Source organism: Dendropsophus ebraccatus, chromosome 9 (genome assembly GCF_027789765.1).
Source record: "Dendropsophus ebraccatus isolate aDenEbr1 chromosome 9, aDenEbr1.pat, whole genome shotgun sequence".
Taxonomy (NCBI): domain Eukaryota; kingdom Metazoa; phylum Chordata; class Amphibia; order Anura; family Hylidae; genus Dendropsophus; species Dendropsophus ebraccatus.
Window position 1 is genome coordinate 93,392,399 of NC_091462.1, and position 17,233 is coordinate 93,409,631.

The window sequence follows — 17,233 nt, forward strand, 5'->3', positions numbered from 1 at the left end:
AGATGGTGAATCACTCAGGGGATTGGGAGATCCAGCCCTGCCTCCTGTGACATCACGCCCTGCCCTCTGTCTGCATCATCAGCCTGCCCTCAGCAAACACACACAATGTGAGACAGAGGCATGGAATAATTGTCTCCTAAAGGGGAATAGCAGTGGGAGCAGGAGACAATGTGAATTGGCACAAAGGCAATTTTTTTCACTTCCTGGATTTCCATCAGCTACCAGTGTGGAAGAACCGCACAGATATGGTAATACATTGTATAGACACATCTACCTTTTAATAGAAAACAAAATTTCCTTATGTGGAGTTGTATGCTATGGGCTATTTAGCGATCACCTGGGCAGCACAGACTTACCGGATTGTAAAAGAAAGTAAGGGTGTTATTACAAGGGACGATTAACGATTAACAATCTCAAACCACCACTATGACGAAGGATCTTAATCGTTCACCCTATTACACAGGACAATGAAAGTTACTTGCGGTCATTCTTGCGCTCGTCCTTTCCTGGCTGATAAACTAGGGAATGAGGAAACGACACATTATTACACCGAACGATGCTTGAACGATTAACGATAAAAATAGGTCCAGATTCTATCAAACGATCAACGATTCATTGTTGATCATTTAATCGTTGTCTGAATATGGTTCAAATCCAAATGATCTAATGATTTTTTGAACGATAATCGTCCCGTACAATAAGGCCCTAAGAAAGTTTTAACTGAGTAGTTGCAAGGGCATCCTTAAAGGGGGGTTGGTCAACTTTTGTCTGCGTGCTCTATAAATGCTTAAAGGGATTATCCAGGATTAGAAAAACATGGCGCTTTTTCCAGGAACAGCATGACTCCAAAACCACACCCAAACTGGAGCCATACACTTTCAAAAACTGACAGCCAGGTGATCGCTTAGCCATCAGTTCTCAGCCGATGAGCGGGTGTTTTTACGGCACTTGTAAAAGCCTTTTACGTAGGCCGATTTTCGTGAAAGCTGTTCGGATTTAAGCGGTAATCTTCTGGTGTGAACGTGGCTGGCAATGATTAAATGACGAAAATTTCCTACGAGGCTCCTTTCACACTTTTCGTGTTCCGCACGGAACACGGACGTGGAATGCCTGTAACTCCCTCCCCACCCGGGGCAGCGTCTGTGATAAGATGCTGGGAGTGGGGGAACTGTATAGATATGTGCCGAGCTGTAATGAATCAGCCCCTCGGCCGTGTCATTACAGCGCGGTGCATATCTGTACAGGTCACCTGCTCCCAGCATCTTATCACAGATGATGCCCGGGCGGGGGGGGGGGGGTTGTTCGTTACAGGCATTCCACATCTGTGTTTCGTGCTGAACACGGAACGTGTGAATGCAGCCTGAGTGTTTTCTAGAGGGGAGTTAATTTGCATAATTTACCCATGGTGCTCTAAAATATACCTCTATACACCAATTGGCTCTCTTCAATGAGAAACACTACCCTAAGCTGCTTTAAAGTTTGTGTTGTTTTTTTTTAAGCCAACTAGTTCCCTGCTCTGTCCCGAAGAAGAATAAGAAGCCCCAACTAGCAGTCAACACATAGACAACTCTTCATTTTAAAAGAAACTTTGTTTTGACTAATATGAGATTTCTTGAGTTTGTGTTTTTTTCTTTAGATTTTCCTTCTTCGGAAGAACGCATTAGCATATTCTGAAAATGAAAGCAAAGTAAATGTTCAAAAGCCGGCTATTGCTGCTTTACAACAACCAGACATTTTCTGGTCTCACATATTCAGTCACATGGTACAGGGGAAAAGAAAAACAACAGCCAGCTAAAAGCGTAACCTGAACTTCTCAAATTACTTGCAACTTCCGTTTCTGCCTGAGGACTATTAAATCATAGCAGAAAACCTCTGGGATTCTAGGCAGAGCAGCAAAGGAGGATGGCAGGGCTCTGGAGACGAAGCTCGGAGTAGTACGCGCTCGGTACACGGTAAGAAGTGACGCTATAGAAGGTAAGCGATTCATGACAGTACCATCTGTGCCTTTTCTATAAGTTGTGATCTTGCTTGGTATAACTTGGTAGTAGAAGAGTAACCTAGGGGATGGGGTAAGGGGGGCAGAATGTTTATTCTGGCCCCAGCATTGGGACCTCTGGAATTTTAAGCAACTACCAGCAAACCGGGACCACGTCAGCATTACTGAGCAAAAACTCCCAAAAAAGAATGACAGGCTCGCCAAAGAGAAGAGTGCTTATCGGATCCATCTTCATTTATAAGAGCTATATCACTGGAGTATGCCATAAAATTACAATGATAATAGTCACCTCCATTGATAGTACACTAACAGTCCAAAAGATCAATGAAATAAAGTGATAGTGACACTAGGAAAGTACCATGTCACTCTGCCTCCAGTCTACCCTCCTTGGCTATTGACTAGGCCCCAGCACTATCAGTGCAATGACCCTTATTATTGTACATTTCCATCACTTTTATTATTATTGATGGTGTACTTTATAAAGCTTGTAAACTTTCTCATTTAGGGTTTTTTTTTAATACTTTTTTTTTTATACGTGTCTAGTTTCTAGTAGCTAAGCTGCAGGGTTGTAGTCACGCAGTTCACAAAGGAATAATGCAACCCCGGATCTTGCCCATGGGGTTTTTTACACGATACAAACATCGGTACAGTTCACAAGATCAAACAGTTTTGTTTTTTTTTGTAGTAAAGTCTTTTTTTTTATTTTACCCAAATGCTTGATTCACAGCTTATAATAGGTTTCTTTGATATAACTGTGGATCGTGCTCTAGTATATCTCTATCCACTGCACAGAGAACTCTGTATATTACCACCCTTTAAAGTCTCACCTACTGTGGCGGTTGCGGATACAGCGGGTGGGGGTGCAGCACTATGAATGACTGATACAAAGCCTTACTTATGCTTTTGGGCTAACATTATATAAAATGCAGTACTAATGTATATAGGACACTTCCACTTTAAGAGATTTGATTGTAGCCGATTCTACAACCTACAGTTTATGTGTTGATGATTTTTTCCGTCACTTTCTAGCTTCCCGCCTCCATGCCACTAACCGCAGCTTCTTATTACAGGGTCCTCTTTGTACAGGGATTGGGTGGAACGCTTTAAATTTAAAATAAGCGGAGAGCTAGAACATAAGTAGTAGGTTTATTCTTTAGTGTCTACGTCACTAACCGTTAGAGACCAGCAAATATTTGGGCAGACCTGACTTTCGCCCATTTTACTCCAATTGGTTTGTAATACAGTGATTTTCCATGGCAGAAATAGAGAAAAATATACAGAATCCATTATGCCAATAGTCAGAATTTTCTAGGCAATGCTCTGCAAGCTAAGTATATCAGCAGCAAATTTATCTGCTAGTTTGCGACCATGTATCGTTCTGGAGTCTTGGGTTTTCAGCTCACATAGAATTGCCTATGCTGGAACCTTGGCTCTCCAGCTGTTGCAAAACTACAACTCCCATCATGCCTGGAAAGCTAAAGCTTTTGTTGTCCAGACATGATGGGAGTTGTAGTTTTGCAACAGCTGGAGAGCCAAGGTTTCCTACCCCTGCTATGTAGTATATTACTATTGAGCTGAGAACAAGACTAGTGATGTAGGTCATTCACTGATGGCAAACTGCTGGTGTACACCATGGATAAGGTAAAAATCTGCACCTGTTCCGTGGCGTACATCAGTGGCAAGTTTCAACTCTCCAAAAGTGCATTAGAGAATCCTGGAACTAATGTTTACATAGTAATTAAAGGGGTACACCGGGGGAAGGCCTTTTTTCACTATGGACAGGGAGGGGGTGGAAGAAAGCAACAACGTCGACTGACCTCCCCGCTATCAGTGCTGGGGCCTGCATCACGTTACTCCGGTCTCCGGACACTTTCTGGTCTAAGACAGAGCTTGAGACATGAAATTTCAAGGCCATTTAGGGATTCAGTGGCCGCATTGGGGTCCCGCCTCTGCCGCTGAATGGCTGAGCAGGATTGAAACATAACGTCTCAGACCAGGAAGTGGCCTGGGACCGCAGCAGCGTGATGCTCCGGGCTCTGGTCACTTCCTGGACTATGATGCGGCTTGAGACGTGACGTTTCAAGCCCGCTCAGCCATTCAGCCATTATAATAGGGACTGCCATCTTGCCTAAGCTATTTCAACAGAATTTCGAAATATCCAATGAACCATAAGCAACAACAGACAGGACCTGTCTCACTCAGATGAATGGAAAAGGTCACTCAGATGAATTTTAAAAGGTCACTCTACAGACCACATAAGTATTTCTCAACTCCAGTCCTTAAAGGGGTTATCCAGTGCTACAAAAACATGGCTACTTTCTTCCAGAGACAGTCCCACTCTTGTCTCCAGCTCGGGTGGGGTTTTGCTGCTCAGTTCCATTGAAGTGAATGGAGCTTAATTGCAAACCGCACCTGAACTGGAGATCAGAGTCGTGTTGTCTCTGAAAGAAAGTGGCCATGTTTTTGTAGCACTGAATAACCCCCTTAAATGGGTTTCCCGGATTAGAACGTGTCTCCTTTCTTTCAGAAACAGCACCACCCCTGTCCATTTCTTAAGGTTAGTTACAGCAGTACCCCCTCTTTTTTTTACTTTTATATCCTTGCAGACCTTTTTTCTATCCTCTCCAAATTATATAACAATCCCCCATGTAACAAACAAAACCAACAAACACCTCCCTAAATCTCAACCAGCCTGACGTTACCACAGTTACCTTCAATTACATAAATGTGGTCCTACTGAATCTGCATCACGTGGCACCAGGACTTTATCCTCAACCTTAGGTCAACACGTGTTTTATCTGGACGTATTACCTGAAATCCTATCGTCCCCAATTCTGTCCATTATTGTCCATCAGACAAGGATATTACACTGATTGGTAAACACAGCAGATGGCCAAATGTTCTATCGCAATGACTGATGACAAGATGATGAGCCATAAAAAACAATTATGCCTCACGCACAAGGGTGGAATATTTTCGTCTCTAAAATCTCGCTGAAAAGCAATTTAAGTGAGATGCGAAATGCGTTGGAAAAACAGATGTTCTTGCATTCTAAGCCATAGTTATAGCACACACCTCTCAGTGTGATGATATCTTACGAGGCTCCAGACACCGAGAGATATTAATCGATAGAACAGACGTAACTACTTATCAGTCACATTTGATTGTAGGAACAATGAAATTCCATTATCTCAGGGATGGACCATCAATATTTACAAAAACAAAAGGGCCCTATCATCTGCAGTACTACACAGACAACCCATTGATTTTAATAGGTACTGCATAATTTTTATTTTCCCCTGTGCAGGGAAACTGGACGCTTAAAGGGGTTGTCCAGGGAGCAGAAAACCTCTAAAGCCCTCTGCTCCCTGATGCCGAAACTATTTTATTCCCCCGTTCCATCATGGGGGTCTTAAGTCTCGATCATGCATGTGTGTTTCGTCCGCAAGCGATGTCCAATGGCTGCACAGTGTCACTGCAACATCACAGACTTAGACCTCGGAAGACATGAAATCTTAGGAAGTGATCGCTGGGAAGCAGAAGACTTCAACCATCTTCTGCTACCTGACAACTCCTTTAAGGTGTGTTCTTAAGGGGTTGGCCACTTTATATTAAAATAGTTCAGTGTACAGTATTAGTAAGTGTACTTACTGACAGCAGCTCCCTGTGAGATAAACGAGACCCCCCCCCCCCCCCAGGCTGTGTCCTGCTTTGTGGTGATTGTGTCCATAAGATGGATGACATGGAGGAGCATGAAACCATGCGCCGCCCTCAGTTTCCACCACTGAGTCTGTATATGCCTATGGAGGACACTGGGGGCGGGGCATGGTCACATGCTTCTCCATGCTCAGCCATTTTATGAACAGAATCACCACAGAGCAGGACAGCACAGACTGAAAGAGGAGAGTCTGATGTTAGCTCTATGAGGTACACAGGAAGCTGCTGCCAGGAAGTAATTTTACTATAAAGTGGCCAACTATCTTAAAGGCAAATTCTTGAGGTGGGTTTAAAATTTTCTATTAAAATATTATGTGAATTTTGCATTTCATACAGATTCTGCTGCAAATTTTGCAAAACCTGAATGATAGCTTTAGCTTTGGCTGTCCAGTCATGATGGGTATTGTAGCTTTGCTGAAGGACCGCAGGTTTCTCATCCCTGCAGTCAGATGTAGCAGATGAGGTACGGTTGGCGTTCCCAGCAGGCAAACATTTTGTGACTAAGGCTGGGTTCACACTGCCTTTTTCAGCATACGTTTAACGGATGTTTTTTTTAACAGACAAAAAAAATAGTGTCAGCAACGTTTTTGTGTCCGTCCAAAAAAAACGGATTAGTTTTAATCCATTGTTTTTTTTTAATAATGGAAGTCAATGGAAAAACGGTTCAAAACGGATGCACACAAATGCATCATTTTTTTTTGCAAAAAAACGGATTGCAAAAACGCAGTGTGAACCCAGCCTAAGGGAAACTGCTCATATGATGAGTTTGCCCAAAGTTTCCACAACAACCAATGACAGTTCAGCTTTTAGCTCTAGTAAAATGAAAGCTAAGTTGTCATTGGTTGCTGAGGGCAGTAGAGGTAAGTGAATTTGCCGAAATTTCGAGTCTGCACAAACCCAAATCATATACATTTGAATCCCACAGGCTGGAGGAGGAGGATGCAACCTGGGGATTGCCTGGAAAACATGAATACAGCCATAGGCAGGCAGTCCTCAGCTACATCTACCTTCTCCAAACAGCGGGGTTCAAATGCCGATCAGGTTGTGCAAACTCGAACTTTTGGCAAGTTCACTCTACTGGGCACCTTACACCAGTACCTATTTTACACCCCTTGATAAATCTGGGTCTATGTTGGTATTTATACTATAGTAGGCCTTTACGTTTTTTTAAACGCTGAAACCTTTCCTGGGGATGGCCATATTGGAGGGACACCATTCCATTGCTTGTATTGTCTGTACACACAGGCAGCAGGATGTGAGTTAAAAGGATATTCTGGCCCTATTATGCTGGGCATTTATTTGACCAATCGGGCAGATAGCGCCCTGTGTAATTAAAAAAAAACAAACAAGTAGCCGAGGAGACGATCACTGCCACTGAGTCTTCTGAGGCCGTCTTTGAAGTGACAGGCCACTCACTGATCGCAGCAATGACCCAGTGATTGGCTAAGTGGCCTATGAGCAAAGACATGTCATTGGCAGCTGCAGTAAGTAAGGAGAAGCCAGCAGGACACCAGAGAGTGGACAGGTAAGTATTACTTTTTTTTTTATATATGCAGCAAGGGCCACAAGGAAATTGCTACAGCGTAAAAGGCTTGGTAAGTGAGCAGCAATCTATCAGATCAGTTCTCGTCTACAGCTAATATTAAGCAGTGTGATACGGCTCTGCCTATTCACAGGATAGGTGATAACCAATGCATAAGTGGGGGTCTGACTGATCCCTGATGACCCTGAGAGTGCAGGAAAAATGAGGATATCCCTTTAATTCACAGAGAAATGTTGGAGACTGTCTGTCTGCAGAAACTGATGGATTACACCACTAACTCTAGAGACTAGGGAGCGACAGGGGACTGGCATAGAGAACATTATCTATGTGAACAGAGTTATTATCCTGCCATATCTAGGCCGCCAGCGGTTGTGATTACTCGTCCACCCTCTAATGATATTGTGATGACCCTGCTGACCCCATCACATTATAACAATGGTCATTAGGACCCCCATGCATGTGTAGAGGATCACAATGCAGTTTCATTAATTCAGCTCACACATATGATAGAAATCTTATTCTCAGAGCTATACTTTATTCTCTATTTTCAGCGGTTTGACCTCCAGTATTCTGGATCAGAACTATGGCACAAGAAAATCTGTAAATCTCACATCACGGTTAAATAAATTCTGGGGTCATGTTCCAAGCTGTTTATACTGGCTAGGCCTCAGCAAGTTTTGAGGAGAAAATGTTTGATTTGTGTGAACGGGCAACAACTCAAGAGTATTTAAAGCAGTGAAAAATATTGTGTTTCCCCTTTGGAAAATCGAATTGTGGGTAGTTATTGCATTATGTTGACCTGATGCCAAGGAGGGGGAATGGACCCTTAATAGTAAACTACATACACACACACACATATACATATATCTTATCTGGGCAAAGAAGAAAAGAGGTTAACTTAGAAACAATAGGCATTATACAGGCATGGTACATACACATAAGTGGCAGCCAATAACTCCCCTAACCAATCCCCCATACACATGCATGCTCCATTGAATGTGCATGAAAGCTATTATGGTGGCTCACTTCCCCAAAATCAAATGGATTGGGCAATTTTAATCCAACATGGCTGACTTTTCTCCCCCCGACATTGGCTGTCAAAGAGGAGTTGGGAGGCCAATATACACATTAGATAGTCAAATACACAACAAAACTATGGGCATAAGATCTGAATCATTGCAAAAATATTTTATTTACCATGATTGTATTGATAACATGATAAAAAACAGTGTTAAATTTTTTTTTAAAAGATATACATTTAAAAACAACCAAATACTAATAAAATTACATATATTAATGACAGACCACATAGAATGAATGGATTAAAACATACTGGGTGCCTAGTAGAGGATTGTCTAGTAAAGTCCCAATATAATTGTAAACATGGATTCAATTAGGTAAACCACTATTCAGGCAATATTGTAGAAAAGACAAAACAAAGGCCCTTAATCTTATAAGCACTCACCCATTCTTACTATGAGGGTCACAGCCGTCCCTACGTACGTTTCGCCTCAACCGGGCTTCCTCAGGGAACATTAGTCAGCAGATTACCTGAGACCATCCAAAATACCATGAATGTGTGATACGTCTATACACCTAAAGGACAAGACCACTGATAATGGCAACCATGACATCTAGTTGTATGTCGGCTCTTGGACAACATAGTCACATTGGGCCCAGTGTTATTTCATACCACAGGTGGAGCAGCACATGGATACCCAGATCATTGTAGGCCTCTCAAGCACATCTGCCCAGGTTTGTACATTGCCAGTGCCAACTATATTATAAGCTTCCACCTTGAACAGAGATACTATACAAGCTCTAAACTTCAAAATCTAAAATTAAGCAGCTAAAAAATAGAATAAAAATAAATAAATAAAAAAAGAAGTGTTTTACCCAGGTACTAAGAGAGAAATGCCAGCCTATTGAATTTTCCATCAGAGTTTTGCAGAGAGAATTAAAATGTCATGAGAAATGTTCATTAATAATGAAAACTCATAGTGAAATGTCAGCCGAGAAGTGGTGCACACCATTGCTAAAAATGCCGAAAAAGACACAACAGCGGGGGCAGGAATAGAGTTTTTGCTAGAACTGGGACTAACTTATTCTCAAAGACATTTTTTATACATGTATCTTGGGAATATTCCTTTCTCTTTCTAAATCTACCTGAAGACCTCAGACATAAAGCTATAGCAATTCACAAATAGTACAGAGCCATAATAGCTTTTTAGGTTTTCTATGGTACAATGTAGGACTATGTGTGATACTATAAGAAAAACAAATCATACCATGCTTTATAAGTTTCCGTATGGTCGTCATTTTCCACATTCAAGTGAATGAAGACTAAAATAAATTGCACCTAAGCACTAAGTATATAATTACAGTGGTACCTTAGATCTCAGATTGCATTTTACTCAAACAATTATTACCAATAATTCCGACAAAACTTTGCTTTGAAACTTAAAGGGGTTATCTGGAGAGCAGAAAAGGTCCTATCTCTTCTGCTCTCCAGTGCTCCACTTCCCCCGCCAGTCCGTGCTGATAACTTCAGCAGACGAGAGGGGGGGCAAGAGCGTGCTGTAGGCAGTTATCAATAGCTGCCCAATGTTACTGATATTGCGGCAACATCAGGCAGCTATTGGACCTGCTCTCGTCCCTCTCTTGTCAGTGGAAGTTGTCAGCACAGATGGACAGAGGGGGGAAATGGAGCGCCGAAAAGCAGAAGGGGTATTCCAAGATAAAATAACTTGTCCCCTATACACAGGATAAAGGAAAAAAGTAAGAGATCACAGGGGTACGACCTCTGTAGTCCCCATTAATCTCTTTATCAGCCCCGGATCCTTTGTTTTGAATACAGCCAAGGGTACGGCACGTGACCCGTAGCTTCATTCACTCTCCATGGAGGTGCCGGAGAGTGCTGTACTTTGCTCTTTCCAATGGCTCCATAGGAATAAAGCCGCGGGTCTTGTGCCGTACCCGCCGTTGTATTCGTGCAGAGGTCGTGGGGTGTGAGAGCCTCTGTGAGCACTATAAAGAATGGGGTGTGAGGGTCCTAATGTGCACTAGTTTGTATTAAATGTATATTATAATGGTTCAACTCTACTCTTTTCAATAAAACATACAGCTTAGCTATTTCTGGATGCTGGAACCAATAAAGAACCCATTAACATTATTTCTTATGGGGAAAAAATGCTTGGATGTCAAACTGGCTTCCAGCATGGATTATAAAGTACAGAGATCCCGCTATATATGCAGAACCCTTATCCAGGAATCTGATTGGTTGCTAGGGGCAACCAATCACTTTACACCAGCTAAATCTCCCCCAATGTGTAAATAAACTGAAATATTTGCAAACAATTAACAATGATTTTATGGTCAGCTCAAAAGAATGCGATCAACGACATACAAAGGAATTTTCCGTTAGTTGCTTGATCGTTGACTGCATACACACGGAAAGATTCTTGCTTACATTTGAACGATTTAACGACTGTTCGGACAATAATCTTTCTGTATAATAGGGCCCTTACTATGGCGAAAAGCATATATTAAATCGTACCTGAGGTTTTTCTGTATCCGACTCTTTAGAGATCTGTAAAGGAAACAAAATGCAGACCATTAATACTATGTGAAGAGAGGACACTATACAAGAGGGTCATGCCTCTACTTTTACTTAAAAGTTTTGTTCTTTTGCAGATTACGGTGATCCGACATGATGGCCATTTCCGCACAGCAATAATTACCCCGAAACAACATTCCCAGTCAAACATCTCAGCTAACCCGGCAACAATAAGCACTGTGAAAAGAACTCTCCTCTAATGTATGTCTGCATTGTTAATCCTCCGTCTTACTGAAATGGCTCTTTCTTTTGTATGGTGAAATACAGTCATTGTATCACAGACTGGAGGCACACGTCTCCATTGTTCACTAAACCAATGCAGCCTGCAGCTACTCATCTGGGAAACCCTATAAATGACGTTAAAAGCTGCTCTCAGAAGGCCTACCCGCCACTGCTACAATCCATCTCTCGAGAACTGAAGCCAAATTGTCCACCATTTAGACCCCAAGAACGTGGATTTATACCTGCTCTCCGGTATAAATAACACAAGTGATTGTCGTGCTTGACATAGAACTATTAGAACTTTCTTAATTATAGAGCAAAAGCAGATATTAACCCTATATTCCCTGTAATTAACTAACGTAAACCACAAACTAAAACCACAATACGTTCTAACTAGGAGGTAGCCGTACATAATAAAGATGACGAAAATGGACGATGTTAATTAAATTGATTGTTCGACAGGTGAAAATGAATGAGAACGGTCATTTTAGTGACAGATGACGGACAGTCCTCATTTGGAAAGACGACATACTAGAATATTTACAGCCCATGGATGGAAGATCTTTATTCCATGAACAATTCCCAGAAAGACCAGTTGTCCTTTAGGTGGCAGTACACCTTCATTCACTGCTGGATGAACAATCATTTGCTCCAACAGTGAAAATAAAGTAATCAGGACACTCATATCTTCAGAAATTTCCTTACTTTACTTTTTTTCTTTTTTTCTTTTTGCTTATGAGCTCATAAGCAAAAAGAGAAAAAAAAAAAAAAAAAAAAGTAAAGTAAGGAAATTTCTGAAGATATGAGTGTCCTGATTACTTTATTTTCACTGTTGGATTGACCAAGGGAAGGCGACTTGGTATAGGACTGTGCACACACAGTGCGATTAGGCACATGATTTTTTAGTTTTTGCAATCATTTGCTCCACAATTATTTCTACCATCCTCCCTATGCACATGAACATTTAAAACTGCTAAAAGTTCCTGTGTTCTCGCCAGCAAGCTCTGGAGGCGGCGTATCTCTCCAAGAACAAAGGGGCTGATCAATGAAATTTTATCACACCCGACCCTTATCTCTACCGACATCTATCGATGGAGACTTATAGCCCTATTTCATGGAACGATTATCGTTCATAGACTCGCTCCAACGACCGCTCGTTAACGAGCACTTAACGATTTTTTTAAGCGAACGATAACACATAATACGTGTGGGAACGTGAACGATATCTGTAGTGTAACGATTTTTTGCGATCGTTACATGGTCGTTTAAAACGTGGGGAAATGTAGGTAGACATTTCAAGAACGACTGAAAGATTTTTTATTCAACGAAAAGATTAGAGAACTATTGTTGAAAGACCAACGATTTTTTTTCGACATGTTGAAAAAAAAATAGTGAACATTCGCTCATTTACAGCTATTCCACAGAAAAAATATCGTTAACGAGCGGTCGTTTGAACGATTTTATGAACGATAATCGTTCGAAAAATTTCCGTGGAATAGGGCCTTTAGGAGGCCCCAAAATACTTTACACTGATGGACTAACCCACCATTGGCTGACATGAGTGTGGAGTGTATGGGGACCTTTTGTCCAGTGCCATTGATCATGTATGGCTACCATGGACTGTGATGGCCAATATAAACTGGCTGCATCTGTGAGATGAACATTCAATGGTTGTTCAACCATCACCCTACTTCCATTTACTTTGTGGCCGGAGGTATAATGCTGCCTCCAGCCACAAGAGTGATTGATATGGTCATGAGCCAATGACTCTCGGCCCGGTCAATCAAAGTGCCACATTTAACTGTATGCGCTCCTGATTAGAAGTGTGTATAGTTAAAGGGCCAGTGTCAGCACCCAGCGGCACCTGCAATGCATCTGAAATTTTGGACAGATTCCGGATGTGCATCCAGAGCTGTCCAGGATTCTGGATACCCCTATATAGTTCTTTGGGACATCTGTGCTGCAATTCTGAATATAGGACATGCTCTATATTTTCCAAGCTTTTTTCCATCACAGACACTCTCTAGTAAAAATCTGATCTGGTTATTCGTGCCCAACAGAACCCAATGGGTTTGGAAATTTAGCCTGATTTCCTGATAAAAAAAAATATGGATAAATTTACCGGACGGGTGAAGGTGACATAATTCGGGTGTCCATATATATTAGAATGTTTCTTAAACTGTGGCTGTGATAGGAGTTGTAATTGCAGAAAGCAACAGGTTGGGGAAATGTGAAATTAATGAAGGTCCGCCAAACCCAATGATTTTAGAGGGCTTGGCTAACCATCTAGTATGTATGGGGAAGTGTCTCCCTGATGGCAGATGATAGGGGCGTTATGGCTAAGGATTTACATGGGGGGGTGGCATGTACTTATTTCCTTCTTCTCATACATGTACGTGGGGGAGTCGGGAGGAACAGCTGTTGGCAGAAGAGGTGTTTGACAGCTATCGAAAGTGTACTGGCTCCTTATAAACATCAAGTGGAACATATGGATCAGTATGGCAGCTAAGTAGTTAGCACTCTGACTTCAGCAGTGGAGTACCAATCCTTGCCAGGGTTTCCGCCACATTCTCTGATTTCCTCTTGCACAAAAATTGGCACTAGTGTATGTCTGAGAGAGATTAGGGAACAGGACTGATGGGAATGACAACAGTCTTTGAAAGGCTCTAGAGAATATGTCAGTGCTATATAAGCAATAAGAAATTAATAAAGGTCGCACAAAGCCGTTCCATTCCCCAATAATGAAAACGATCAGACGCTCAGTCCCATCTGCAGGAAATAAATACCCAGTGTTATTGCACTGAAAATATTTTTCTTCTATTTTATGTTGGCCTATATATTTATTATCTTTTTATTATACTAAGATTAATATGAATATGCATTTTCTTCCTACAGATATTGAGTTACAAGAGGCCAAATGAAGGTGGACACCATGGGCTTTCAGAATGGGACAGAGCTTTTCTACCCTAGCCAAACTCTGGGGGGCCCCAACATGGACATAGAAGAAATCATTACATCTCAGAACGTCATCTCAAGGGTCATGCACAGCTACCTCTTTATACTAGTCCCTCTTGGTTTACTGGCTGCTGTCTTCTGTATCTCCATACTATTCAGGAACAAGATGAAGCATCAAACCCTCTATAACTTGGATGTCTATCTTCTAGCATTAATAGTTACCGACATTACAATTGTCTTGTACTCTTTCACCTTAAAGACAAGACCGGACTATCTGGAAATTTCCAATTTGAGCTGTGGGGTCCTATCCTGTTTCTTCAACGTGAGTTATTACTTCTCTCAGTACTTGCTGATACCAACGCTCTTCATCTTACTCATCATGGACGACTCAACATCTCAAGGCCACCTAAAATGCATCTTTCTTACTTTGGCATTGTCAGTACTAATGTCCGTAATTAACGTGTCACTGTTGGGTACCTATGACAAACTTCAGAATATAACTTACTGCCAACTGGACCCATTAAATGCTAAGCCAGAATATGACATCTTCAAGTTCGCTGTAGGATTCGGGGTCCCATCCCTGGTTCTTCTGATATTCACCATTCTCTTGATTATTCAGGCCCAAAGAGAGGAAACACGTGAGAAGTTCCAATCTCATGTAGTAGTTTTAGGTCACATTGTAGTTATGTTTATATGTCGACTGTTCTACAACATTATGCTCATGCGAAGGACGGGTATAAAGATTTCGGGGTTCTACATCTCTCCGAGAGAGGAGCTGGTCCTGAACATTGCAGAACTGGTGGTTTTCAGTGGAAGCTGCATAAGACTTATAGTTACACTCGTCCTGCACAAACCATGCAGGGAAGGGCTGAAGAAATCGGTGAAATTCTTAATCAATAAGTGTGGAAGAAAGGGAACACCCAACAGTGTAATCTAACCATAAGTGGTGCTTGCGTGGGTTCTGAACAGACAAAAGGTTGATATGTGCAAAAACTATGTTATAAAACAAAATATCTGTTATATTGAAGGTTTCTTGTAGGGTAGAAGGAGGCATCGCAAAACAATCGTATATTTCTATCTTTATGGATATAGATATATAACGTCCCATAATCCAGATGCTATTGGGCCTCTGAAGACTGGAGCCCAGACCGGATTGGCTCCACAGTGTATTTTAATAAGTGTTGAGAACCTGGGCAAGGGTTGTGATCAAGCACACAAAGGGGCCCTCATTTTAATGTACAGGGCCCTATCTCATTTGTGTACACCTCTGTATATTCGCATAGAGGAATGTCTATAGCATAAGTATACTTTAGGTTGTAGTACTTGCCACAGCAGTTTTGGAAGAGCTCATGACATATCTTAATGCTTTAACGCATGCACGTTTATAAGATATCTATCAATTCTGTATACGGCTTGTTTTAGCGATGGGTTATGGAGTTGCCGGAAGTTTGGATGCATATCCTACTGTTGCAGGATAATAAGCTGGTAAGAGAAAAAGATGACGCAGTGGACACGAGAGGTGGGTCCACTGCTGAGATGAAACGGGACCAATTCTGCCTCTAACGCGGCAAACCCATACAGTATTATATTTTTTTTTTTACTATATCTATGTCAAATATATATGTCTATATTCTATTTAGTATTGTTATTTATGCTTTACTTGTTGCCATAGACTGTGTGTAGATAATGCCAATTTTTCCAATTTGCAAAGGCGACATAATACAGCCGAAATGCAATATATATTTATTAAATGTATTCCCCAAAGCTAGTGAGCTAGAAAACATGTGTTTTACAAAGTAGCATTTATGGTTTTATAATTATGGATACATGTAGAAGTGCTTCTATAAAATTAACAGTGAGCTACCACACTATGGACATCGAAAATTTGCAACACATTATAAATTATTACGTCAAAAAGTAGTAAGTGGTTTTCTAGTTGTGATCTCCTTTAAAGAGGTATTCCAAGAAAAAGTAACTTGTCCCCTATCCACCTCCGAACCCCCCAGCGATCTCTGTATCAGCACCCAGCTTCTGTGTTATGAATGGAGCCACAAGTACGGCAACTGTGGCTCTATTCAATCCTAAGGAGGTTCCGGAAAGAGCCGCGTAAGGGACAGTTCACACAGAGTAAAACTGGTGGAATTCTGCCAGCCTCTGTGTCATACAGGCAGTCTATGGGAGGGCTCGTGCCTCCTCTCACCGCACGGAAGAATTGACATGTCAATTCTTCCAGCGGAGAAGCACGGAGAGAGGAGGCGCGCAAGCCCTTCCATAGACTGACTGGATGACACGGAGGCTGGCGGAACTCCACCAGTCTTACTCCGTGTGAACTGTCCCTAAGCTGGAAGGGCGATGTACTTGTCTCTCTCCGGCGGCTCCATAGGAATGAATAGAACCACAGGTCTCATTCCGTACCCTCAGCTCTACTCATAACACAGAAGCCGGGGGCTGTCACGGAGATCACTGGGGGTTCGGAGGTTGGACCCCTCTTAATCTCTTACTTGTCCCCTTATCCTATGATTATAGGACAAGTTAATTTTTCTTGGAATACCCCTTTAAGGCTATGTTCACACAACGTTAACAACCGGCCGTTCCATGACCCCGGACGGGTCACGAAACGTCTGGTCTCTGCAGTCTCTTTCCGGCCGCAGAGCTCTGATGTGGGCGCATCAGCGCGCGCCCGCATCAGAGCTTCCCATAGCACAGAATGAAGCGAGCGGCCAGAGCTGCTCGCTTCATTGTGTGAACTGACAGGGTTTCCTACGGCTGCAAATCATTGAATTGCGGCCGCAGAAAACTGACATCAGTTATTTGCGGCCCCGCACGGGATCCCGGCCGGAGTGTGTATGATGTGTATATGCTCCGGCCGGGATCCCATTGAAAATAAGGCATTGTTCCATCCCACAAAAAGTACGGCTGTTGATGCCGATGGCAACAATGGCCATACATTTACGTAGTGTGAACAGAGCCTAAAGCAAAATTGTATTCCACCATATTGCAGCTCTTAAAATGTGCAGATCATAAAGCTGTGGCCAATGGGCTGTATCTGAATGAGCATATAAACTGTCTTGCTTTATTGTTTTACACCTGTGCTGTTCACCTTTTACTTAGTAATTTAGTGCAATAGAGATGCCCAGGTTTCCGAATGGCTGCATCTAACGCTCTCTTTAGGTATTTTGAGGAT

General features: G+C 42.1%; 2 protein-coding genes across 6 annotated transcripts in view; one reads left to right on the forward strand and one right to left on the reverse strand.

Moving 5' to 3' along the window:
- Positions 1 to 17,233, reverse strand: part of C9H7orf50 (chromosome 9 C7orf50 homolog) — a 225,749-nt gene that overhangs the window by 110,191 nt on the left and 98,325 nt on the right. For all 4 annotated transcript variants that reach the window (XM_069983880.1, XM_069983883.1, XM_069983882.1 and 1 more), the window contains exon 3: positions 10,813 to 10,845. In XM_069983880.1, coding sequence (XP_069839981.1) covers positions 10,813 to 10,845 — 33 coding nt within the window. The remainder of the gene's footprint in view (positions 1 to 10,812; positions 10,846 to 17,233) is intronic.
- On the forward strand, positions 1,840 to 15,684 carry LOC138801262 (atypical chemokine receptor 3-like). Of its 2 annotated transcripts, XM_069983878.1 has the most exons (3): positions 1,840 to 1,974; positions 10,950 to 11,073; positions 13,990 to 15,684. In XM_069983878.1, the coding sequence occupies exon 3, from the start codon at positions 14,012 to 14,014 to the stop codon at positions 14,984 to 14,986; it is 975 nt and encodes a 324-aa protein (XP_069839979.1). In that variant the 5' UTR covers positions 1,840 to 1,974; positions 10,950 to 11,073; positions 13,990 to 14,011; the 3' UTR covers positions 14,987 to 15,684. The 2 variants fall into 2 exon arrangements, with proteins under 2 accessions (XP_069839979.1, XP_069839980.1); XM_069983879.1 differs by lacking the exon at positions 10,950 to 11,073.